Source organism: Mercurialis annua, linkage group LG5 (genome assembly GCF_937616625.2).
Source record: "Mercurialis annua linkage group LG5, ddMerAnnu1.2, whole genome shotgun sequence".
Lineage (NCBI taxonomy): Eukaryota > Viridiplantae > Streptophyta > Magnoliopsida > Malpighiales > Euphorbiaceae > Mercurialis > Mercurialis annua.
Genome location: NC_065574.1, coordinates 4,724,328 through 4,748,793, shown reverse-complemented (window position 1 = coordinate 4,748,793; position 24,466 = coordinate 4,724,328). Strand labels below are relative to the sequence as shown.

The 24,466-nt window shown below is 28.4% G+C and overlaps 4 protein-coding genes and 1 long non-coding RNA gene across 7 annotated transcripts; all 5 read left to right on the top strand.

Moving 5' to 3' along the window:
• The first annotated feature begins 1,574 nt into the window (after nt 1-1,574).
• Nucleotides 1,575-3,823, top strand: LOC126680966 (GDSL esterase/lipase 5-like). The gene is made up of 5 exons (XM_050376292.2): nt 1,575-1,853; nt 1,954-2,075; nt 2,282-2,500; nt 3,035-3,296; nt 3,443-3,823. Exons 1-5 carry the CDS (start codon nt 1,613-1,615, stop codon nt 3,667-3,669), a joined length of 1,071 nt encoding a protein of 356 aa, XP_050232249.1. The 5' UTR covers nt 1,575-1,612; the 3' UTR covers nt 3,670-3,823.
• Nucleotides 3,824-5,450: 1,627 nt separating this feature from the next.
• Nucleotides 5,451-6,224, top strand: LOC126681343 (uncharacterized). Its single transcript, XM_050376888.1, has one exon. It carries the CDS (start codon nt 5,451-5,453, stop codon nt 6,222-6,224), a length of 774 nt encoding a protein of 257 aa, XP_050232845.1.
• Nucleotides 6,225-7,039: 815 nt separating this feature from the next.
• On the top strand, nt 7,040-10,446 carry LOC130014502 (GDSL esterase/lipase 1-like). 2 transcript variants are annotated; one of them, XM_050376291.2, is made up of 5 exons: nt 7,040-7,191; nt 7,617-7,697; nt 8,893-9,123; nt 9,672-9,930; nt 10,041-10,446. In XM_050376291.2, exons 1-5 carry the CDS (start codon nt 7,123-7,125, stop codon nt 10,265-10,267), a joined length of 867 nt encoding a protein of 288 aa, XP_050232248.1. In that variant the 5' UTR covers nt 7,040-7,122; the 3' UTR covers nt 10,268-10,446. The 2 variants fall into 2 exon arrangements, with proteins under 2 accessions (XP_050232248.1, XP_055961788.1); XM_056105813.1 differs by lacking the exon at nt 8,893-9,123.
• Nucleotides 10,447-11,013: 567 nt separating this feature from the next.
• LOC130015510 (uncharacterized) lies at nt 11,014-13,629 on the top strand. Of its 2 annotated transcripts, XR_008790734.1 has the most exons (3): nt 11,033-11,281; nt 12,307-12,391; nt 13,311-13,629. It is a non-coding gene; the product is annotated as an uncharacterized LOC130015510 (long non-coding RNA). The 2 variants fall into 2 exon arrangements; XR_008790733.1 differs by lacking the exon at nt 13,311-13,629 and having other exon boundaries at nt 11,014-11,281; nt 12,307-12,583.
• A 756-nt stretch (nt 13,630-14,385) lies between these two features.
• On the top strand, nt 14,386-22,094 carry LOC130015509 (GDSL esterase/lipase 1-like). Its single transcript, XM_056105814.1, has 6 exons — nt 14,386-15,386; nt 19,459-19,580; nt 19,835-19,918; nt 20,128-20,274; nt 21,390-21,648; nt 21,762-22,094. Exons 1-6 carry the CDS (start codon nt 15,146-15,148, stop codon nt 21,983-21,985), a joined length of 1,077 nt encoding a protein of 358 aa, XP_055961789.1. The 5' UTR covers nt 14,386-15,145; the 3' UTR covers nt 21,986-22,094.
• The last annotated feature ends 2,372 nt before the right edge of the window (nt 22,095-24,466 follow it).

The following is a 24,466-nucleotide window of genomic DNA, read 5'->3' as shown; positions in this document are numbered from 1 at the left end:
TGTTTTATTAGTTTGTTTGTGTGTTATTTATTATTATCAACTCAATATTTAACACTTTAATTTAATCAAATTTTTATTTGACGTACTTTTAAATTTTTATGTGAAATCTCGACCCCCCTACAAAGAATTTCTGGTTCCGCCACTGGCTGCATTGCCCTTTCTCGGAAGCAGTGTGGTTAGGGGCTAAAGAAGAGCTTCGGGTTGCTGCAGGTGCAATAGATCTCACTCCATGATTTTTGGTGCGCTCTCACTGGTTAAGAGGAGATCCTGGATTAGCTTTACAAGGAGCTAAATTACTTCAGGAGGAGTACACTAAAGCTAATCAGCCCCATCCTCGTGCATGTGTGTCTCTTTTATTGAATGAGACGGTCAGTGTAAGCAATAGATGGTCTCCTCCTCCGAGGGGCACTTACAAGATTAACTTTGACGGAGCTCTGGATGCAGCAATAAGTAAAGGAACAGGCGCTTGTGTGGTTAGAAACTATTTGGGCAAAATTTGTGAACTCCATTGCCTGCAACTTTTACGGTATTACTTGTCCTGCTCTTGTTGAAGTTATGGCATTGAGCCATTGAGGGAAGCTATCATCTTAGCAATTAGGCGGAGATTTCAAGCAGTACACTTTGAAGGAGATGCTAAGGCAAGTATTGATGCTATTAACAGAGATTCGATGGTCGACTCGAACTGTGATGTTATAATTTAAGATTGTCGTCTCTTGATTCAGAATTGTCAGTTTTTTTCGTTTGGTTTCGTTAACAGAAATTGTAATTGGGTGACTCGTTAAGTAGCCAAAAAAGTGCTTAGAGATTTTGAGTTTTGTTGCAATTCTCTAGATCAAATGACGTGGCTAGATTTAAGACCCGAAGAGTCGTTTTTTCATAGTCAATGAAATCCTATCTTTTGGAGAAAAAAAATATGATCTTGCTGCCCAAGAATTTTCATATTGACAGTTGACCCTTTTAATAGTTTATTTAATTAGTCCAAGGTGTACGGTGTACCGGATGAAAATAGATCCCTACGTGAATTCAATTACATCCAGGTGGGTACTTAATTCACCATTATTTCAAATGGGATCACATCTTTTTTACACTGCTGGACAATATGATTAATTTATATCATAAAAACAAAAAAATTAAGTAAGTTTTAACCTAAGAACAAATTCATTAAGTTATATGTGACAATACATCTATTTCCTATCTTAATCAGTTTTTTTGCTCAAATTTATGTTAATTATTGATTAATTAATTTTATTATTCATATAGATTAAACGTTATCAATTTCATAAAATTTCTAAATAAAGTTTCTAAATAAAGCAAATATTATATTTAAGAATATACGTGAAGCTCAAGCATTTGGAATTTCTACATTGAATATTGAGGAATTATTTGCACACTTTGAATTTTCCACTGGATGGCTATCTTAGTTTTTTTTTTTTGTCATTTCAATTTGAAATTTTCCACTGAATAACATAAAATTCAAAGATATAGATTTAAAAACTCCAACTAATTCACAAATAATTAATGTAACCAAAGAAAAATGTTGAAGAATACTGTAAAAGAGTAGCCTATATATAGCATTAAAAATAAAAGCAGAAGCAATCTATTAACTCACATAATGTCTTGTTTATTTTCTCTTTTGATTTTCTTTTCATGTTTGCTTATAAGTAATTCAACTACCATAAAAGAGAACGATGTTACTCCTTTATTCCTTTTCGGGGATTCTTACTTTGATGCCGGAAACAATAATTACCTCAAAATTGCAGCCGGCAAGGCCAATTTTCCCCCCTATGGTGAATCATTCTTTAAACATCCTACCGGGAGATTCTCTAACGGTCGAATTATTCCAGATTTTATCGGTAAGAATATGACATCATATTTATAATCCTACGGTTATTTATTTTTACTTTTTCTATTTGTCCTAAATTGAATAAATTATGCAAAAATTTATACATGCAGCTGAGTATTTAAAACTACCGTTGATTCTTCCTTATCTTCAACATGAAAATGAAGAGTATAGATATGGAGTTAATTTTGCATCAGGTGGAGCCGGTGCTCTTGTTCAAACCTATCAAGGATTGGTAGGTCATTCTTTAATAGGCCTTATTTTCATTTATTTATTTATTCAGAATCATTTTTTTCATCTTTTAAAAGAAAAACTAAATTAAAAAAGTCTCAACTTTTATAAATAAATTATTTTAATATCTGAACTTTTTTAAATTATTGTTTTAACTTTTTATAAGTACATCAAACGAGTGTTTTACTGTGGATTTTTCTTATATGATAGGTTATTGATCTAAAAACTCAGCTTGGGTATTTCAAGAATGTAAAGAAGAAACTAAGGAAGAAAATAGGCAACACAGAGAGAGAAAAATTATTATCAAAGGCCATTTATTTATTCAACATTGGCCTCAATGACTATGGAGCACCTAAAATACTTGATGAGGACTACAACAATAAACAGTTTGTTGGGATTGTGATTGGCAACCTCACTTCTGTAGTCAAAGTAAGTAACTACATACTCATAAGCCAAAATATTGTTATTATATCCACAATTATGCCTTCGTTTGCCAAATAAATTATGATTTTAAATTTGTCAATTTGATCTATCAGCTTTTCGAGCATTGTCAAATATATACATGTTTGGTTTGTATTTGATATGGCATGATATTATAGATGCCAAACAAGATCAGTTTTGTACACGTGGACGTATAATATTGTGATACGCCAATCTCTAAATAAGATGTGGATATATTTGGCAAAAATAGAAAAAAACAATAAATTAAGCTGATAAAATTTTTAAATTTTTTTACATTTGACAAACGGTCCATAGTTATGGGTAGACAAAAACATGTTGTCTATTTATAATGATTACTATGCGCAGTCCGTTCAAATTGAACCAAAGCAAATTTAAAAAATAGATTGAAAAATAAATCAAAGTGAAGCGATCGATTCAGTTCGATATTTTTAAGTCTTGGATTGATTGTTTTTTTTTAAATGTTTGATCTTATAGCTTATGATTACAAAATTGATGTGTCAGGAAATTTATAAGAATGAAGGAAGAAAATTTGGATTTTTGAACGTGATGGATTTGGGTTTTCTACCTTCAGTCAGAGCACTTGAACAAACTAATAGTACCCCAATTGGCTTTAAGGAGCAAGCTACAATTCTAGCACAACTACACAATAAGGCACTTCCTAAGGTGCTTAAGGGCCTTAAAAAAGAACTGGGAGAATTTAAATATTTCATTTTTGATTTATATACTACAGCAAGTGAAAGGATTAACAATCCTTTTAAGTATGGTAAGTAATCATGGATATGTTTATATTTAACATATTTTAATATATTTGTCTTTAAGCTCTTCGCATTTTACTCACTAATTCAATGGCCGGAATGACCTTTTATTCTAGTTTGCGTTATTAATTCATTATTGTGTTTTATTTTGAAGGTTTTAAAGAAACAAAAGCGGCATGTTGTGGGAGTGGACCATTTAGAGGAATCGGACAATGTGGTTTAGTTAAAGAGTACGAATTGTGTGAGAATCCAAATGAATATTTGTTCTTTGATGGCAGTCATCCAACAGAAAATTTCAGTAACCAAATTGCTAAGCTTATGTGGAGTGGAAATTCTAAAGTCATAAGCCCTTGCAATCTCGAAACACTACTTCAGGCATAATCAGTATTATGTCTATTTTTCATTTTTAGTTGGAAGGCTAAAATTATCATATTATAGTAAAAGAAATTATTTCCAAAAATTTAGTTTATTTTAATAATATAAATTAATTTATAAAAAATAATATACTTTTTGTTTACTAGGAGTCATTTTGTGATTTTTGTTTTATTTATGAATGAAAGTATAATAACCATTTCATCAAAAAAAAAAATATAATAACCAGCATGAAAGAGGGCAAAAAACAATTGATCTAAGAATTTACGCGTAATAAAGGCTACAATTCTAAAAAGGAAGATACAAAGTCAAGCAATAATAATACAATCTGAATTTGCAAAGGAATCGATGCTAGAATAAAGAAAATAAAGATTTTCAAGATTTGTAAAAGAAGACCGCCTTAACAAAGAAATTGCAGATGATCTCTTCCAGAATAGTCCTTATATGTTTTTAGAAAAAATTCAAAGGCTTGTCTATATTTTATCAAATATTTGTCATGGTGGCAAATAGGTGGCACGCTACATCATCGTCATGTCACTGCCACGTCGGCTCAGGCATGTGCCTTTAAGTGGATGCACATTTTTGAAACAAAAATTCGTGTTTCGAGACGATATGAACACTTTTAAAAGGTTTGGATACAAGTGAAAGTTTCGATAAATGTTTGACATTTTTTTTATTATTTGACCTTGAAAATAATACTCTAGCCGTCCCGTAAAAATAATAAAAAAATTAAGTTACCTTTTTATCACTTAAAAATAAAAAAAATAAAATTAATTAAATATAAAATTATTAAAATACTCTTAGAATTTATCATGCATATTGATATTGATTGAATTATAATCCCAATGTGTCATTTTTGTACATATGAAATTCTATTAGAAAATATTTGTAGTGTTTTTCTATAAATTATGAAAAATATTTTACATAGAATCCCTCCTTCAAATAAGATTAATCAAACTTTGATCACTTTATTCTCAAATGTGTTAGTCATGATTCATTTAAAGCTTTTAGACCTAGTTTGTGTAATATTTCTTACAAAATATTCTATTCGTCTCATAAAAATTTGCTAATTAATTTTGCACAAAAATAAAGGAATATAAATTAAATAAATTATTTTAAATTAATTTTTATAATGTTTTTGGTTTAATAATCTATTTATTTTAATTATATATTTGGAAACATCAATTAAATTTTGAGAATATTAATAAATTTTGAAAATTAAGTTTATCATTGGAAAAATTACATCCTGTATTTTTTTTTGAAATTTTTATAAGAATATACTTTAACTTGGAGCTGTTGCAAAAATATCCTTTTTAACTTTTTTTTCTTCAAAAAATACATAATTTCCAATAAAATACCAATAATCTACCAAAAAGCATATTTTTGTAAAACAAAAAAATTGGAGAGTATTTTTGCAAACATTTAGGTTAAAATAAGTATCTTTATAAAAAAACCCATTATTATTTTTATATTAGATTAAGTAATAGTCAATAATGATTAAAAGGATATGTTATAAGTGGTCAAAATTAATAAAGTATAAAGTTTATATCTCAATTTAACTAATCAAACTAAAAATTAAATAAAAATTTGACTTATATTTTAATACATCTAAAATAAAAACCCCGCATGTCTTTATGAGGCGGACGGAGTAATCACTAGTAACATCTAATAACTTCTGGAACGATTACTGGATTGGTAATCAGCCTCTATCACTTTCTTATCCACGTCTCTTCAGTTTGGTTAAAGAAAGATCTTCAACAGTTTCAGAAATTTTTAATGCGGAAAGCGGCATGTTCGTTTTTAACTGGAATCGTCGTCTGCGTATTGGAGATTCTCAGTTACTCGACGTTATGCAAGATCAGCTCCGCAACATTACTCCAAGGCCTGAGCTGTTGGATAGTTTTTCTTGGAATAAAAAGGATAATTATTCAGCAGCAGGTTTTAGGCGCAAACTGCTATGCAGCCCGCATCACATTCTGCCAGCTACAGGTTTCTTTCCGGCCGGTGTTTCAACTGTTCACAATGGTACTTTGGTTTCTAGAGATCTGAATTATTCCTTTTGCTGGAAGTTCAAGCTTCCTCCCAAGATTTCTTTCTTTCTCTGGCTTTTGTTAAGAAACCGAGTTTCTTCAAATGTTTCTCTAGCTAATAGAGGAATCATATCGGTGGATCACATACCCTGTTCGTTTTGCTTTCATGATGAGGACAGTTTACACATCTTCATGTATTGCCGTTACTCTTGGCTATTTTGGTCGAAGTTGCTGAATATGTGCAATGTTATAACAGTGCCCCCAAACACTCTAATTGCTTTTTTCTTATTCTGGGAGGATATCGCTCTTAGGAAGTTTAAAGGGTTTTGGCAAACGTTATGGTTCTTTGGTGTTTGGGAATTGTGGAAAGTCCGTAACAAGAGAGTCTTCAGACATGAACATACTGAGGTTGACACAACCATTTTCATGACAATATGTAAGGCGGTGGAATTCTATAAGGATAACCATCATGGGTTTACTTATTCGGGAAATGATGTATTTCGCAATTTAACTTTTTTCTGTAAATTTGCTTGACTTTGCCTCTTTTTGGCTTTTGCCAATCACACTTTGTGATTGTGCTAATATATTCATCATTTATCCAAAAAAAAAAGAATCAAGTTTTGTATTGACAACCAATAAGTTATAGATCTAATGGTATAGACACTAGTCATTAAGATTTGAAAGTATTTATTACATAATTATTACGATATTGTTATTATTTTAATGAGGTGTTATATTATGAGTGACTTAGTCTACAGATGACGTGATAGACTCAGTCTACCTAAAAAAATTTCAAACACTAGACAACAATTTGTTCGGCAGTAAAATCGATTTCTCTCACAAACGCTCCTTCTCCTAATTATATATATAAAAAAAGTTTTGTATTGACAGCCTATTGTTTTAATGGTTTAATTTATTAGTCCAAGGTGTACCGGATGAAAATATTCCTCATGAATGCAATTACACCCAGATGGGCACTCGAACTTACCATTATTAATTCAATGGCGTCACTTTGGACAATCTGATTCTTTTATATCATAAAAACAAAAGAAAGTGAGTCATAATGCGAGGACAAATTCATTAAATTAGAACTAATTTATAATAATATATCTTAATTATTTATGCTGTTACAATCATTCAAAATAAAATATAAAAAAAATCAAAGATATGGATTTAAAAACTCCAACCAAAGGATTAATTTAATTTTAACCAAAGAAAATGTTATAAAAGAGTAGCCTAAAGCATACAGAAATTGCACCAATCATGTCTTGTTTATTTTCTCTTTTGATTTTGTTTTCATGTTTGCTTATAAGTAATTCAACTATTATTCAACAGAAGGGTGCCACTCCTTTATTCATTTTTGGAGATTCTTACTTTGATGCCGGAAATAATAATTACTTGAAAAATACAAGCAAGGCCAACTTTTTTCCCTATGGAGAAACATTCTTTAAACATCCTACCGGAAGGTTCTCCGACGGTCGAATTATTCCAGATTTTATTGGTAAGAATATAACAACATGCTTAATTTAATAGTTATTTATTTTAGGATAATCATAAAATAAATCATAAATTTTAGCATATTTTGTATATTTAATACAAATATTTAATTTTGACAATTTAATATATAACTGGCAATTTTTTATAATTTAAAAAACCGATTAATTTTCCAATAAAACAATGATGATTTGAACATTGGAACTATAAATGTCATAATAGTCTTCATCGGTATTTTCTTTATCTAAAATTTGATCGGTATTCCAAATTATAAAAACAGTAGTTGCTCGTCTTTTGAATTGTCAAAATTGAAAAATCAGTTAATCTCCTAGTTAATTTTTCGCATTTTTTCAATAAAGTGAATAAGTTACGTCCAAATTTGGTAATACAGCTGGATTCTTATAACTGCCATTGATTCTCCCTTATCTTCAGCCTGGAAATGAAGAATATAAAAGTGGAGTGAATTTTGCGTCAGGTGGAGCCGGTGCTCTTATTCAAACTTTTCAAGGATATGTATGTTATTCTTAGACCTCTTATTTTTATTTACTTTTGCTGTTTGGAATATGTTTTTGATTTTTTAAATGGAAAAACAATAAAGTGAAGCCATAATTTTTATAAGGGTCAAATGCAAATTAGAATACGAATTTTAGCATGATTTGTAAATAAAATACAAACTTTAAAACATGACAAATTAGTCGTCCATTTATAAATTTTGACAAATTGATACACCGAGCTATTATCTGTTGCTAATAGTTAATTTTGATTTGATGATATGATTTGATATTTAAATTTTATGTAGTCCAATACTCCTTCCGTTCCAATACAATTATTCACTTCTTTTGTCCTAAATATTTGTATATTTTTAATAAATCATATTTTTTTCCAGATTGTCTTTATTTATAGTCTATAATTTATTTTCATTATTACAAGAAAAGAAAATTAATCATAGTCGATTTTGATTGATTTCAATTGATACCAAGCCTTTACGGATTTTGTCAGTTATAACCAAACCTTAAAAATCGTCTATTTTAGTCAATTTTAGAATATTTAAAACCTTTTTTAGCTATTCGTGAATAAAACCAAAAAATTTGCTATTCGTAGATGGGCTAAATTAGCCAATTTTGATTGATTTCAATAGAAAAAATTTCAAATATCTTATATCATTCAAAATCGGTTAGTTTAGTCCATTGATGAAATGACAATTTTTTTGGTTTTATTCACGAATGGCTAGAAAAGGTTTCAAATATTGAAAAATTGGCTAAAATAGACGATTTTTAAAGATTTGGTTATAATTAACAAAATCTATAAAGGTTTGGTATTTTATTGGGATTAACCCTAAAAATTTAAAATATTAATTGCATCTGCTTAAACTATGTAAAAAAGTGAACAATTGTTATAGGATAGAAACAGTATATAGTTTTCACTCTTATCATTATTATTTTTCTAATATGACAATAAAACTTAAACAAATGTAAAATTTAATTATTATTTTTGGCACATTGGTGACCAGAAAGTGATAAAAACACTTATTTGATACTTCATTTAAAAAAATAGAAACAATATTTTTTAAAAAAATAAAAGCACACACTTGACACTAAAATTAATAAATTGAGAAAAATTTAGACACAACTAATGTGATTTTCATTTTTAAATGGCATGATAAAATTTAGCAAGTGTTTTACTATGGATTTGTTTGTTTCTATGATAGGTAATAGATTTACATACACAGCTTGATTATTTCAAGAATGTAAAGAAGCAGCTAAGGAAGAAATTAGGTGACACAAGAGCAAAAAAATTATTATCAAAGGCCATTTATTTATTCAACATTGGCCTCAATGATTATACAGCACCACCCCAAACAAATTCTACTATACTTCACCATTACACCAACCAACAGTACGTCGAGATTGTTATTGGCAACCTCACCACTGTAATCAAAGTAAGTAAGTAATTACATGCTTATAATGATTATTAATTTCTGTCGTGTCGGTTTAAATCGGATCGGATCAAACTGAAATTTTGTATCCTTTTCAAATTAAACCGTAGATATTTTACAGTTCTAATTATCATTGTTTCATTTGCTATATTTTGATAACTGAAATTTGCGACTCTACATTGGGAGATAACTATAGCAATTTATGTCAAAAATTATTTATATGACAACGGAAATTTGTATATCTACCCAACGTATATGTTGGCATGGTTCTGCTTAATCAATTTTGGCCTAGATCGCTATAATAATCTCTAGTTGATGTAAAAATAAATGTCAGTTGTTAAATATAATAAATGAAATGGTGGTAACCGTTCTATAAAATAAACTTCAATAACCACATAAAACTTTTAATATGGAATTTTTTTACATTTTTTTCTATATTATCAAACCAAATGGAACTTGAATTTGTGGGCTGAATTCGATTTTTCAAGTCCTGTGCTTATTTTTTTTCATATTTGAAGATATAGCTTATGGTTACAATATTTATATCTTAGGAAATTTATAAAAACGGAGGAAGAAAATTTGGATTTTTAAAACTGTTGGAGTTGGGTTTTCTACCTTCAGTTAGAGCACTTGAACAAACTAATAGTAGAAGAATTAGCTTCAAGGAAGCTTCAACTCAAATGCAATTACACAATAAGGCACTTCCTAAGACTCTTAAGGATTTAAAGAAAGAGCTGGGAGGATTTAAATATTCAATTTTTGATTTATATACGTCGACAAGTGAAAGAGTTAACGACCCTCTTAAATACGGTAAGTGAGACTATAATTTTCTAATTTTAAAGAACGTAATATTTTTGAGTAAAAGATCATTCCGGGTTTTGAATTATAAATCATGATCATTATTGTGTTTTATTTTATAGGTTTTAAGAATGGAAAATCTGCTTGTTGTGGGGGTGGACCATTTAGAGGAATCGAACCGTGTGGATTAATTAAAGATTACGAATTGTGTGAAAATCCTGGTGATTATTTGTTCTTTGATGGCAACCATCCAACAGAGATTTTCAATAACCAAATTGCTAAGCTCATGTGGAGTGGAAATTCTAAGTTCACAAGTCCTTACAATCTCAAACCTCTACTTGTGGCATAGTCAATATTATTATGTCTATTTTCCATTTTTAGTTGGAGGACCAAAATTATCTATGTTATAGTAAGAATAATTCTTCCCAATAATTACCATGAACGATGATGATCTATGTTGATTAAATTTTAATAAATATAATAAAAATTTTAATAAAATTTTATTATTTTATTATTTATTCGAATTAATGATGCTTGGTGTCCATTGTAATACCCCGTATGTCTGACGTTGCCAAAGTAGGCAGCGTGTCTAAATTTAAACAGTTAAAACGGCCAACAAAGGAATTATCGGGGGATAATTAAATAAAAGAGGACTCGAGTAGGTCGATATTGAGATTTTAATAAGAAAATTCAATATTAAGAATTTCATAAAAGAAATGGAATTAGACTTAAAAAGAAAAATATGTAAAAGTGGATAAAGTGCACTTAAACTCGAAAATTAAGAAATAAGCCTTTAATTTCCGGAAAATAGAAATTAAATAAATTATTTACGGGAATTAGTATTCATAAAAATAATATCGATAAGTTGGTTAGTGTTAAATATTAAAATGAGATTTGGACGAAAAAGTTGAAAAAAGGGCATTTTAGCTCAAATTGGAATTTGAGCGTTTTTCGCCTAAAATTTCTAAAATAAATTATCGGAAATAGAATTATGAGGTATTAAGGTGATATTATTTATTTGGACATAAATAATATACAATTTATCGAGATCAAAAAATTATGTGATTAAATGGACTAAATTGGACTAAAGGAAAGTGTGAAACCAAAAAGTGAGGAGGTGGCAAAGTGAGGGATTAAAGTGAGACATTTACCCTAATTTTATATAGCTAAGGGATTTAATTTTAAGATCAGCAAATATCATTTGAGTTCAGCAACACCAAACTTCATCTTCTCCAATTTAAAACCCTCATATGCAAAAATCTTCAAATGGCCATATCTCATTCATTTCTCAGCGAAATTGGACGATTCTTACGGACACGGAACAAGCGCGGGGTCCTCTATCAATTAAGCTCAGAAAATCAAGGTATAAATTACGTTTTCCATTTAGAGTTTCAGCATGTATATTTCGGGATTTTTGAGATATGATGGTGATGATGATTTTAATGTTTAAATTGGTGTTTATGGTTATTAATTAGATGAGTTAAGCTAAGTTTGATGACTGTTATGGTGAGGATGGAGAGTTGGCTGAAATATGATGTTTTGCCTTAGGGTTCGGTATGATTGATTAGAAGTTGAAAATAATATGGAATATATGATTTGTAATTGATTGGTTTAATGTATAATTGTTGTGAGTAACAAGGATTGGCCATGAGCAGCCCCTCCCCTTGTTAAATCAGGGGAGGACAGCGAGTAGAGGAAGGGGCCGAAGCCACCCCTTCCCCGAGGTCCTTTACGGTTAGTTTCGTGTTAAACGTCAAGGTACGCGGACTAGTTTCGATTGAAATGTAAAAACGGTTTTGAAATGGAATTGGAGTTAATGCTTTAATGAGTTTAAGTTGAAAATCATAGCATGGTTAGAGGCTGAAAAATATGCTATAATGTTAAGTTTATAGGTTGGTTAAATAAAAAAAAGTTAAAGAGATAACTCAAGAATTTGACGATGTTGCTGGAATTATTGCGCTGCGGAGCAGCCATATTGCCAGGGCAATATCTCGAGTTATATAGCTCCAAATTAAGTTTCGTTTGTTGGTACGGAAATTTAAAGATGTTGTCTATAAATGTCTAAGTATACGTTTCTGCTAGTTCGGCTTCTAAGTGGCTCAAATAAATCAGATCATTATGTCGCGCATAGCAGTTCTGAAATTTAGGACAGCCCTAAGTTATTAACTTCGGGGCCAAATTCTGACACCTTCGGGTGCTAATCTCAGTCCGAGACCTAAATGAAGGTTGTAGGCGACGTTATGAACTTTAAGAATGTCAATTTTGTTTAGGGGTCTCACTGTTTTAAGTAAACGGTTTCAATGGACGAAGTTGGCTAAAAACCTAGTTAAGGATTAATTAATTATAGTTAGATTGTAATTAATTCGAGTTATTATCGAAATTGTGTAGGCTTGACGAGGCGACTACCAGTGGAACCCGAAACTTACAGAACGCGACATCGCTAGCTATTATCAAAGATTATGGATAGCAAGCGGTGAGTATATTTTACTTACACGTATTATCATATTAAAATTATTTGATATACTATATAGATAAATATTTAAATGCATCGCATACTTACTTGTTTTGATCGTATTGGATTTGAATTGTATTGTATTGGCTTGGATGGATTTACATATGATTGGATTATATTAATTTGTATATGGATTGGATTGGTTGTTTTGTATATGGCTTGTTTGTATTGTTTTGTTTATGATATCGATGTTTATTTGCAATTGTGATTTGTATACGATCTGAAGAAACAAGCTACCTATTGGGCGTCAATAGGCCGTGTGATCACCGGTGTTTATAAGAGTCTAGATATTCATATATAGAAACGTTTGATATGAACTCATTAAATGTTGATCATATTTATAATTATGAAATGGAATATGTTTGGGTATCGGAAAGGAGAATTATTATTTTGGCAGATACGAGGTAACTCGGTCGAACTATCTCGGGACCCGTATCTGGTGGGTAACTCGGTCGAACTATCTCAGGACCCACAACTTGGGATTAAGCAGTGGCATGAGTAACTCGGTTGAACTATCTCGGGACTATGTCACGTGGTAGCGGTAACTCGGTCGAACTATCTCGGGACCGTACTACTTGGATTAAAATGATGTGATTCGAATACGATACGGATAGGAAAGTTTAGGAGTTTAAGATTAAGGTTTCGATCGGATCAAATACTTGCCTTAAGTGAATTGTTTGCAATTGCTGTGATTTTATATGTTGGAATTGTTTGAAAAGGTGATTGTATATATATATATATATATATATATATATATATATATATATATATATATATATATATTTAAAATAAAAATATGTTTTAAAAAATGCGATGCTTATTTTGATAATATGGTAGGTAAAGTATAACTCACTCAGTTTAATAGCTGACCCCCAAATAGTGTGTTTTTCATGTACCTAGATTCTGGACGTGGCTAGAAGTCCGTCTTTGACCGGAAGTTAATGTTCCAATGTACATTCCCGACTTCCATAACTGCTGTAGTAGTGTGATGTCTGACCAGTGTCGTGGCCTATTATAGCAGTAAAATTTTATAAGGTTTATAGTTGATGTCTGTTGTGTATATGTTGGTCTGGCTACTTTAGTTATGCATTGTACCACGGAGGTAAATTCCCGTGATGTAATTTCAACATAGTGGTTTATGTCGGGTTAGTACGTACATGATACAGAAACGATAAGCCCGGGCAAGTTGTATGGTTTTAGTTTTACCAGTGTATCTTTGTTTAAATGCTTCCAATTGTAAGGTCATTATGTGATTGATGTTTGCGAGAAATTTATAGTAATTTTATGCTTGTTACGGGTTTCGGAGCTACCACTCCCATTTTCTAGCGCCGGTCGCGGCCCTCGATTTTAGATTGTGACATCCATGCAACACAAACAAATCGACTTTTAAACCGTATGACTAATCGTGCGAGGAGAACTGGAGAACAGACCATTCAGCAAGGAGATTTTGAATTTGCAGAAGCTTGGTTCAATCAAGATACAGAGATCAAAAACAAGCTATATGGATTACTCTTTGAAATTATATTGAAACGCGGAACTAAAGTTGCAGCTATAAGTAGTAAGTGGCCATATAAATTGCAATATAAAAAATAGAAATTCTTATCTAGACCCGGTCTATAAATTTTCCATGCACCTATCCAATGAGCTGTTAGAAAATCAAATATAATTTTCTCTCTTTTCTTATTATTTTCTCTTTCTTCTCATTTCTCTAACACCTTATTGAATGGGTCCATGAATTTTTCATAGACCAGATCTAAGTAAGAACTTTCCATATAAAAATATGAATTAATGACTAATTTAGCGATAAAAATTATAACTAATTCGGTCAAAACTCGTCCTTCCTGATATACAATTTAACAAAAAAATAGCCATGGAATCAAAAATATGTCTCTAAATATTAGCCAGGGTTTGACCTGTCGCTGATAATCTCGAGTTTGCCATTAATTCAAGGTTTAGTGGTGAAAAAAAAACAAACCTTTACAACTTGTTGCAATTTAAACTAAATATTTTAATTTTTATAATAATAGTCAAATTGCAATATTTTTTTATTGCAATAATAGCCAAATTGATAGCTAAATTTGTTGTTTTCAATTAAAAGATTAGGCTATTATTATTTTCTGATAAATATTTTTTTTTTGGTGACGAGATCTCACTCTACTGAGCCGAAATTCAATATTATTGTCAAATTCCGGGATGTGAACCACCCGCAAGCGCACATACCTGATAATAATGAACAGTAATCCAACCTCAACCATTCCATATTAAGAAAGGACATAGCCGGGGTTCGAACCCGTGACCTTTGACATAAAAATAAAAAAACATCACTCAAAAAGTGAAATTTGGCTATTATTACAAAACAAAAAAAATACAATTTCGCTATTATTACACAAATTAAAAAGATTTGATTTAAATTGCAAAAGTCGCAAAAATTTAATTGAGAATTAAGTTAAAAGTTTTCTTAATCGGATATTGTAGAATTATTTGCACACCTGGTCATTTCAATTGGGAATTTTCCACTATATGACTATCTCATTATTTATGTTGTTAAAATCTTCTAGAATAAGAAACATAAAATTCAAAGATATGGATTTGAAAACTCCATCCAATTCACATATCAGAAATTTCAAGGGAAGCTCACAAATAATTAATTTAAAAAAAAAATTGAAGAACACTATAAAAGAGTAGCCTATAGAAGATATATTAATTACTCAAATTATGTCTTGTTTATTTTCTCTTTTGATTTTCTTTTCTTGTTTGCTTGTAAGTAATTCAACTACCATAAAACAGAACGATGATACTGCTTTATTTATTTTCGGGGATTCTCTCTTTGATGCCGGAAACAATAATTATTTGAAAATGGACGTCAACAAGGCCAACTTTTTTCCATATGGAGAAACATTCTTCAATCATCCTACCGGAAGATTCTCCGACGGTCGAATTATTCCAGATTTTATTGGTATGAATATGACATCGTTTGTTTACTTTTATTGTTTGCTTTTATATGATTTTAAATTTTGTTTTTGTTTGTTTGTTTTTCTTGCTCATATCTCTACTTGTCTTATTACTTCCTTTTCTTCTACTATAAGCTTAAATAATTTTTGTTTTAACTTTTTGTTATTCGATAACTTTTAGAAGTTTTTTTAAATCATTCGAAAAAATATTTATATGAATATTGGACAAAAAATTAAAAATTATTCAAGCTATTAAAAAAATTATTTATAAAAATGTTGGAGATATATTATTTATATTTATACATCTCTGATACATAATTTATACAGGATAAATATATTTTTTAATATACTTTATAGATATATATCTAAGACATAATTTATACATGATTTATACATTTTTATTTTTTTGAGTTGTATATAATATGTATAAAATATGTATATTTGCTATTTAAAAATTTAAATTTATATACATATATATATATCATTAATGTATTTTTATATATTAAAATTTTAATATTCATTTTAGATTTATTTTTTATATTTTTATTTTAAAAATATAAATTTTTAATTGTACATAATAGATACATCGACGATGCATTGTAGATACATTTTTAAATGTATATTAATAGATACATTTCTGATATATAATTTATACATATTTAGTAAATGTATCAATAATGTATTCGTAAATTCGTAATTTATAATTTCTTTTAAATACTGTATCATTTGTTTTTTTTTAATTAATATATTTATAATTTTAAAATTAAATTTAATATTAATATTTTAAAATTTAAATGTTAAATAAACATATATTATAAAAGATTGGACAAGATTCTATATCTTAAGTCAAATATATTGTACAAATTTTGTTTTTATTAAAGAAGCAAACAAAAAAACAATAACAGGTCTACTATGACCCACGTGGGTCATTTCATTTGATATTCGTACAAGGAATGACGCACGCTGATATCATGGTGAAGTCAACATAAATTGTATTTGTGAAATTTTCTTTCGTAAAATGCTAGAAAAGTAATGTTTGGTAAAAAGCTTGTACCTAGTGAAAAGGAAAGGTTTTTTCTTAGTATTTTGTGAGTTTCTCTAGATTTTTTGGTATTACTTTTGTTCATAATTTTAGAATTAGAGAAATATACAATTTAAGGGTATAACTGGCATTATAATTTGAATTTTTAATTTTATTTTTTTGCCAAAATTAAGCCATTACGGATTTTATTTTTTATATAATAAATTAGTTATGACCATAAAATTTGAAGAGTCATATTATGAGCCACGCTTGTAGTACGTAATATGAAACTAGTATATATAAAAACACGGATGAAGGGAGAACATGCGCATCTATCTATACTATATATAAAAGCACGGAGGGGGGGGGGGGGGGGGGAGGAGGATAAGTACATTTACGTTAATATCTTTTTTATTTATAAAATTTAATTATTAATTAAAAATTATTAAGATAATCATTAAAATTAGTGTACTAACTAAAATAAACTATTATGTTAAGATAAGTTAGAGTACCAACAAAAATAAACTACTACGTTAAAATAATTGTAAGTACTAATTAAAATAGACTATTTTAACTATTTAATGATTACTATTTTAATTATTTTTTTATCGTATAGAATTCTAAATAATGTAAACTATTTCAATGAACTATTTTAATTTTTACTTTATATTTTTTATTAAAATTATCTATAATTATAAAATTTGAGTACCAATTAATTTTTTAAAAATAATTAAAACAGTCATCTTATGTATTTAATAAGATAAACTATTACAAATCAACCATTATTTTAAATTTTATTTGATAATTTGACGAGTCACACTACGAGCCACGTGTGAAACGCGTAAACGACACTAGTTTATTAAATAACTCTTTCTATTTTATTTCTGATTAACTATCTAAGTTTTTTTTGTCATAGGCTATTTTATTGCTAATTAACTTTCTAAGTTAAGGTTCTAAGTCATATACTAATTATATGTTTATACAAACTGTTTATATTTTACTAATTAACACATTTATTATTAAGAAAGAATTTAATTAGAATAAGGAGTTTATCTAGACATGCTTATCAAATAGACATTCTTTTTGAAAGTTAAACAATTTACTAATGTGAAATGTATTAGAGGACTAAAGTTTAAGTCAAACTATTTTAAAGGGGCTTAATTACTTAAAAAACCTCTACCTTTTAATATTTTTTCGTTTATACCATGACTTAGAAAAAAGTTCATTTGTACCCTTTTTTTAATTTTTTGTTTTCAACTCTACCCTAAAGCACTAAATTGAACTTTTTTTATCTAGAAAAAACTTAAAATAATTCTTCATTTTTTAACTTATTTGTATTTGTTCAAATAGAAAAAAGATGATATAGCCCTTCTATTTAATTATTTTTAATATTTTCATCCTATAATTAATTAAATTGTCAAAAAATAAAATTTTAGGGTACAATTGAAAACGAAAAATAAAAAAAAAGTTACAAATGAACTTTTTCCTAGGTCAGGGTATAAACGAAAAATTATTTCAAGGTGGGTTTTTTTTTAAGTAATTAGGCCTTTTAAAAACAAAACAATAAAATAAAGTTCAAGTTAAACTATACAAATATAGATTAATTAGCAGCAATTCTAATCGGCCAACTATTTTACTAATACAGTTTTATGTCAAATATTACTACCAAAGACTTAGTTGATATTGATAACTGGAAAAATATCCAAACTCTATGTTATTATTTTAATTTATAATTATATAATGCAATTATTTTAATTTATAATTATTTATAAATTAAATGATTTATTTATTTGTAAAATAAATTTAATTTGAATTAATTCTTTTTTACTTTGTAAAATGTAGTTACTAATTTAAAAACTATTAAAATAATTATTAGAGTTAGAGTATCAATTTAAATAAACTATTCAAAACTATGTTATAATAATTGTCTAAAGAACTAATTAAGATAGGCTACTTTAGCATTCATTAATTGCTATTTTATTTATTAATCACCAGCAATTGTAACTAAGGTAAACTCATTTTAATAAATTAATTTTTTAGTTATTATTTGATTTTTTCTGTAATATATTATTATAGTTGGATCACTTTTATATTTTTATAATAAACATAGTAAATTATAAATTAATTAGTTGAAGTATTATATTTATTTATAATAAGAATTCTAACTAATTTAATATTATATATAAATAAGATATATTAACATAATTATGACAAATTTAATTAATATATAATTGGCAAGTCACATTACGTGCTACGTGCGTAGCACGTAATGCGAAACTAGTTTATTAAAAGGATAATTGAAAAATAAATCATTAATTATAATACCTTTATAATTTTAAGGCCTAATTACTTAAAAAAATCCCACCTTAAAACAATTTTTCGTTTATACCCTGACCTAGGAAAAAGTTCATTTATACTCTTTTTTTGATTTTTTGTTTTCAACTGTACCCCAAAATTTTATTTTTTTGACAATTTAATTAATTAAAGGATGAAAATATTAAAAATAATTAAATAAAAGGGTTATGTCATCTTTTTTCTATTTGAAAAAATACAAATAAGTTAAAAAAGGAAGGATTATTTTATGCTTTTTCTAGATATAAAAAGTTCAATTTAGTGCTTTAGGGTAGAGTTGAAAACAAAAAATCAAAAAAATGGTACAAATGAACTTTTTCCTAAGTCATGGTATAAATAAAAAAATATTACAAGGTGGAGTTTTTTTTAAGTAATTAACCCTAATTTTAAAATAAACTTTCAATTTAGATAATTTAAAACATAAACTACTATTTACAGTTTAAAACACCAATAAAAATTCAATTAGAAAATGCTTTGAACACAAAAATAACAGATGCCATAATAGATACACATCGGCATTTGTTATCGATCGGTATTTTGAGTTATAAAATATTAATAACTCCTGTTTTAAATTATTAAAATTTATGTTAAAATTGTAAAACATGCTGAAATTATTATATATATATTTTTTCAATTATCTCTTATTTTAATTTTCCTATTTTTCTAGTAAATTGAATAATTATGTGTAAATTTGGTATATGCAGCTGGGTACTTAAATCTACCACTGATTCTCCCTTATCTTCAGCCTGGAAATCAAGAATATACAAATGGAGTAAATTTTGCATCAGGTGGAGCTGGTGCTCTTGTTCAAACTTTTCAAGGATATGTATGTTATCGTTAGACCTTTTACTTTTGGTTATTTTTTTGTTCGAAATATTTTTGAATTTTTTACAAATACAATTATTTCGTATTTGAGCTAATCATAATTTTTATAACATTAAGTCATATGGAAATAATAGATTTAAAAAATTGCATGATATAGTTCATCAATAAAAGATATTTTGTTTTTGTTTTTTAGAGAATGTAAAAAGATAAAATTTAGTCAGTGTTTAACTATGGACTTCTTTGTTTCTATGATAGGTAATAGATCTAAATACTCAACTTGGTTATTTTAAGAAAGTAAAGAAGCAGCTGAGGAAGAAATTAGGGCATACAGAGACGGAGGCCGGATTGGGATTCCCTCAAGTTCAAATAAACTTGAGAAGGTTATATTTACGATCTACACCGTTCATTGTAAAATGAACAGTGTAGATTAATTTGATTAAAATTGTGCCTTTTTAATCTACACCGTTCATTACAAAATGAACGGTGTAGATCGTGAACATGATCCTCTCAAGTTCATTTGAACTTGAGGGAATCCCAATCCGACAGAGTCCTTATTAGCAAAGGCCATTTATTTATTCAACATTGGCCTCAATGATTATGCAGCACCGATCCAAACAAATTCTACTATACTTCACCACTACACCAATCAACAGTTTGTTGGGATTGTTATTGGCAACCTAACCGCTGTAGTTAAAGTAAGTAAACTTAGTTGATTTTTTTGGTTCGTTTTGGTTTGTTTTTAGCCCGTTTTAATTGTCTTTTTATAGGAGTTTTGACAAAACAAATCCTAAATTTTATTTTTATAATAATTTAAATTTAATATTTAAAACATTGCGAAACAAATGCTAACATTTATAAATTTTGCGTTTTGTAGCCCGATTTCGAACTCTTGTCTTGTCATCTTTTTTAGGCTACATGATGAAAAAACGCGAAAAATTATAATTTTATATGTAATGTTTTTGAAAATATTAAGATTTAATATGTCAATACATGTATTTAAAATGGCTGCCATGTATGCAAATAATTGCAAAAAAAATGGTGCAGACTACAAAATGCAAAAACTAAAAAGGTTCGAATTTATTTTGCCACGTTTTGAAAATTAAGCTTAAATCACTGTAAAAATGAAACGTTAAGATTTGTTTACAAATACCTCTTTTTTATATATGTGTAAATTTTTTCCCCCTATTATTTAACCAAAATGAGCAAAAACGTTTTGGTTCAACTTTTTTATTTTCAAATAATGGGAGCGTTTGTGGGAGGAATTGAACTCACGATTTTATCAAAATATTTCCTAGCGTTTATGTCATTATAATTAAAAAAAATAGTTTTTTTTGTTCAATGTGATTTTTCAAATTCTATATTACTTTTTTCCATGTTTGATCCTATTTTATGATTACAATTTGGTTTAATCATCTAAAATTTCTTTTCTTTTATGCTTTAATAAATTGTATTTCAAATTTTTAAAATCGTAAATAATATTTCATTTTGTTATTTTCAATTTCAATTGTAAGCATTTTTAAGAAAATTATAGTTTTTTTTCACTTGAAAATTGTTCAATTATATACTCCATATTGATAAATAATCTCAGTTATCAGTACTTTCTAAAACATTAAGGGTTTATTTAAAATTGATGTCAAATTTGAAAGACATATTTGGATTTATTTTAGAGGAAAAAAAACTCCAATTTGAAAAATGGATATAACTGAAATTGAAAATCGAAAAATATAATAAAAATGACGATTTTCAAAATTTGAAATATAACAAAACAAAATGAAAAATCTGATTAGACATTACACTAATTATGTGTCAGGAAATTTATAAGAATGGAGGAAGAAGATTTGGATTTTCAACCTTGATTGAGTTGGGTTCTTCACCTGCTTCCAGAGCATTTGAACAAACTAATACTACACCAATTGGCTTCAAGGAAGCTGAAATTCAAATACATCTACACAATAAGGCACTTCCTAAGGTTCTTAAGGACCTAAAAAAAGATCTGGGAGGATTTAAATATTGCATTTTTGATTTACATACTTCAGCAAGTGAAAGAATCAACAATCCTTTTAAGTATGGTAAGTGAAACTAAAATTTTGTAATTTGAAGGACATTATTTATTTATTTTTGTAAGGAATCATATCGGTCCTTGAATTATAAATCATGAATACTATTGTGTTTCATTTTGAAGGTTTTAAGGATGGAAAATCCGCATGTTGTGGGACTGGACCATTTAGAGGACTCGGAGGGTGTGGTGTAACTAAAGATTATGAATTGTGTGAGAATCCTAATGATTTTGTGTTCTTTGATGGACATCCAACAGAGCATTTCAGCAACCAAATTGCTAAGCTCATGTGGAGTGGAAATTCTAAGTACACAAACCCTTACAATCTCAAAACTTTACTTGAGGCATAGTTAATATTTTCATTTGTAGTTGGAAGCCAAAATTATTATGTTATACATAATAAGAATAATTAATTATTTCCAATAATTCTCACGAACGATGGTGCTGTATTTAATTAAGTTTCCAAATAAATATAATACGATCTTTTAATTTATTATCGTGATTATCTATTGGAATTAATGATGCTTGTTTATGGGACATAAAAAGAATTGATTGTTAAGCTGTATGACTAACAACAAGTCATTCTCTAAGGAAATTTTAAAAATGCGAAAACTTGGTTCGATCAAGATGCACAACAAGCTAAATTGCTTACTCTAGGATTGCAACAGAAAAAAATGAATTAATGACAAATTTAGATACAGGAAAATAAATGTCACCAATCTAGTGAAAACTCATCTTCTTCGATATACAATTTAATAAAAAATAGGCCATGGGGTAGTTTATTTGCAAAAGTGTCAAGGAAATCTAAAATCTATCTCTCGGTAATAGCAACGGTTTTCATTTGCTGCTATCATATAGCGTTGGATTTTAACCTTTTTGCGCCAGAAAATTTCATTGCCAAAGGCAGAGATCATTAGTAGTGTTATACGAGTAGGACTCCAAAAAGTTACCTTTTACCCGGTGTTTTAAACACTGAACCGGTGGCCGAACCGACAAGACCGGTGGCCGAACCGACGAGGCCACTGGTTTGCGCTTCGACCAGTTTAACTACAGGTTAAACTGGTTGAGTATATTTTGAAAAAGTTTCAACGTATTTTTTTTTTTTAGAGAATAATGAAAATTTCATTAATAGAAAAATAAAAATACAACTTGATCAAATATTGAATAAATCAATACATTCAAGAAGTACAATATTAGAACATCAGTAAAATAACAGAAAATCATATTTAATTTCTTCAATCGCATTGACGGAGCTCTTTGGGTATGTAACTCGGAGATCCGTCCGCTCCACTCGAAGGTTATTTTAAACCACAAATCGACTCTTTGGTCTTTGAATGAGTCCGATTAAGAGAATATTAAAAATAAAATTTCTACTGATAGCACTTCAGATCTACGCTCCGTAGATAATTGCATCAAGGAAATAGCAAAACCCATAAAGGGTAAGAGCCAGAACTCCACAAAGGAAGACAAAACATCCATAAAGGAAGAAAGAAAAATACCAACAGATCTCAGATCTGTGATTATTGACGGAAAATAAACTAAATACGAGATTTGAACAGAAAACGAGAAAATAGGGAGGTGATTTTGAACCAAAAAGTGGCCAAAATCACCTCCCTCTTATTGCGGCTAGGGTTTTTAAAAGTTTCAACGTATTATATGCACATCATTGTTGCTTATTATATTCTACTCTTATTTACCACTTTCTTATTATCTTATTAAAATTCATTTAATATAAAAAGAAGATTTTTGTATTTATAGAAAATTATATTATTATTTGATTATACAAGGGAATATAAATTTTTGCTTTTAATCCATTATTTCCTCTTTATTTCCATCAATGAGGTTTTACTTTTCCATTTTCTATTTTATATGAGCTTTTTAGGTTTTTTTTTTTGATAATTGGAGGAGAGAAAACACTTGTAGGAGGAATCGATCCCACAAATAACAAATTTGCTTAAAGTTTCTAAACATATTAAATTATACTCCTTCCGTCCCAAAATAATAAATCTAAGTAAATTGTGCCTCACACAATGGGTCTGGCTCAAACTAACTTCGCTAGTAAATCTTGCTGCCAAAGAATCAAATTCTATATTAACAGTCTACTGCCTTTAATAGTTTAATTAATTAGTCGAATGTGCAATGGATAAAAATAGTTCCACATCAATTCAATTACATCCAGATAGGCGCTTGAGTTTACCATTAATTCAAATGGCGTCACAATATTTTTACACTGTTGGACTATCTGATTATTTTATATCATAGAAACAAAAAAATTAATGATGTAAGGACTTAACGAATTGATGATAATATTATTTATTTCGCATTTCATTCAATTTTTTGCTCACATTTATTTTAGTTATAAATTAATTAATTTTGCATTCTATAGCTAAACATTATCAATTTCATAAAAGTTCTGAATAGTGTTTTACATAAATGAAAGGCTTAATTACTTAAAAACCACCCATCTTGAACTTTTTTTTCGTTTATACCCTGACCTAGAAAAAAATTCATTTATACCCTGACGTATGTGTTTATGTTTCACCTCTACCCCGAAACACTAAATTAACCTCTTTTCATTTAAAAAAAAGTTTAAAATAGTCATTTATTTAAAGAAAATTTCATTTCTAATTAAACTTTAATTAGTTTAGCTTAAAAATGAAGAACTATTTTAAACTTTTTTCTTAATAAAAAGAGGTTAATTTATTGCCTCGGGGTAGAGGTGAAACATAAATACATACGTCAGGGTATAAATGAATTTTTTCCTAGGTCAGGGTATAAACGAAAAAAAAGTTCAAGCTGAGTGGTTTTTAAGTAATTAAGCCTAAATGAAA

Coding starts and splice junctions, on each gene's coding strand:
- LOC126680966 (XM_050376292.2), top strand. CDS start 1,613: ATGTCTTGTTTATTTTCTCTTTTGATTTTCTTTTCATGTTTGCTTATA. Junction 2,501..3,034: donor ACCTCACTTCTGTAGTCAAA/GTAAGTAACTAC, acceptor TTGATGTGTCAG/GAAATTTATAAGAATGAAGG. Junction 3,297..3,442: donor TAACAATCCTTTTAAGTATG/GTAAGTAATCAT, acceptor TTTATTTTGAAG/GTTTTAAAGAAACAAAAGCG.
- LOC126681343 (XM_050376888.1), top strand. CDS start 5,451: ATGTTCGTTTTTAACTGGAATCGTCGTCTGCGTATTGGAGATTCTCAG.
- LOC130014502 (XM_050376291.2), top strand. CDS start 7,123: ATGGAGAAACATTCTTTAAACATCCTACCGGAAGGTTCTCCGACGGTC. Junction 7,698..8,892: donor TTCAAACTTTTCAAGGATAT/GTATGTTATTCT, acceptor TTTCTATGATAG/GTAATAGATTTACATACACA. Junction 9,124..9,671: donor ACCTCACCACTGTAATCAAA/GTAAGTAAGTAA, acceptor TTTATATCTTAG/GAAATTTATAAAAACGGAGG.
- LOC130015509 (XM_056105814.1), top strand. CDS start 15,146: ATGTCTTGTTTATTTTCTCTTTTGATTTTCTTTTCTTGTTTGCTTGTA. Junction 19,581..19,834: donor TTCAAACTTTTCAAGGATAT/GTATGTTATCGT, acceptor TTTCTATGATAG/GTAATAGATCTAAATACTCA. Junction 21,649..21,761: donor CAACAATCCTTTTAAGTATG/GTAAGTGAAACT, acceptor TTCATTTTGAAG/GTTTTAAGGATGGAAAATCC.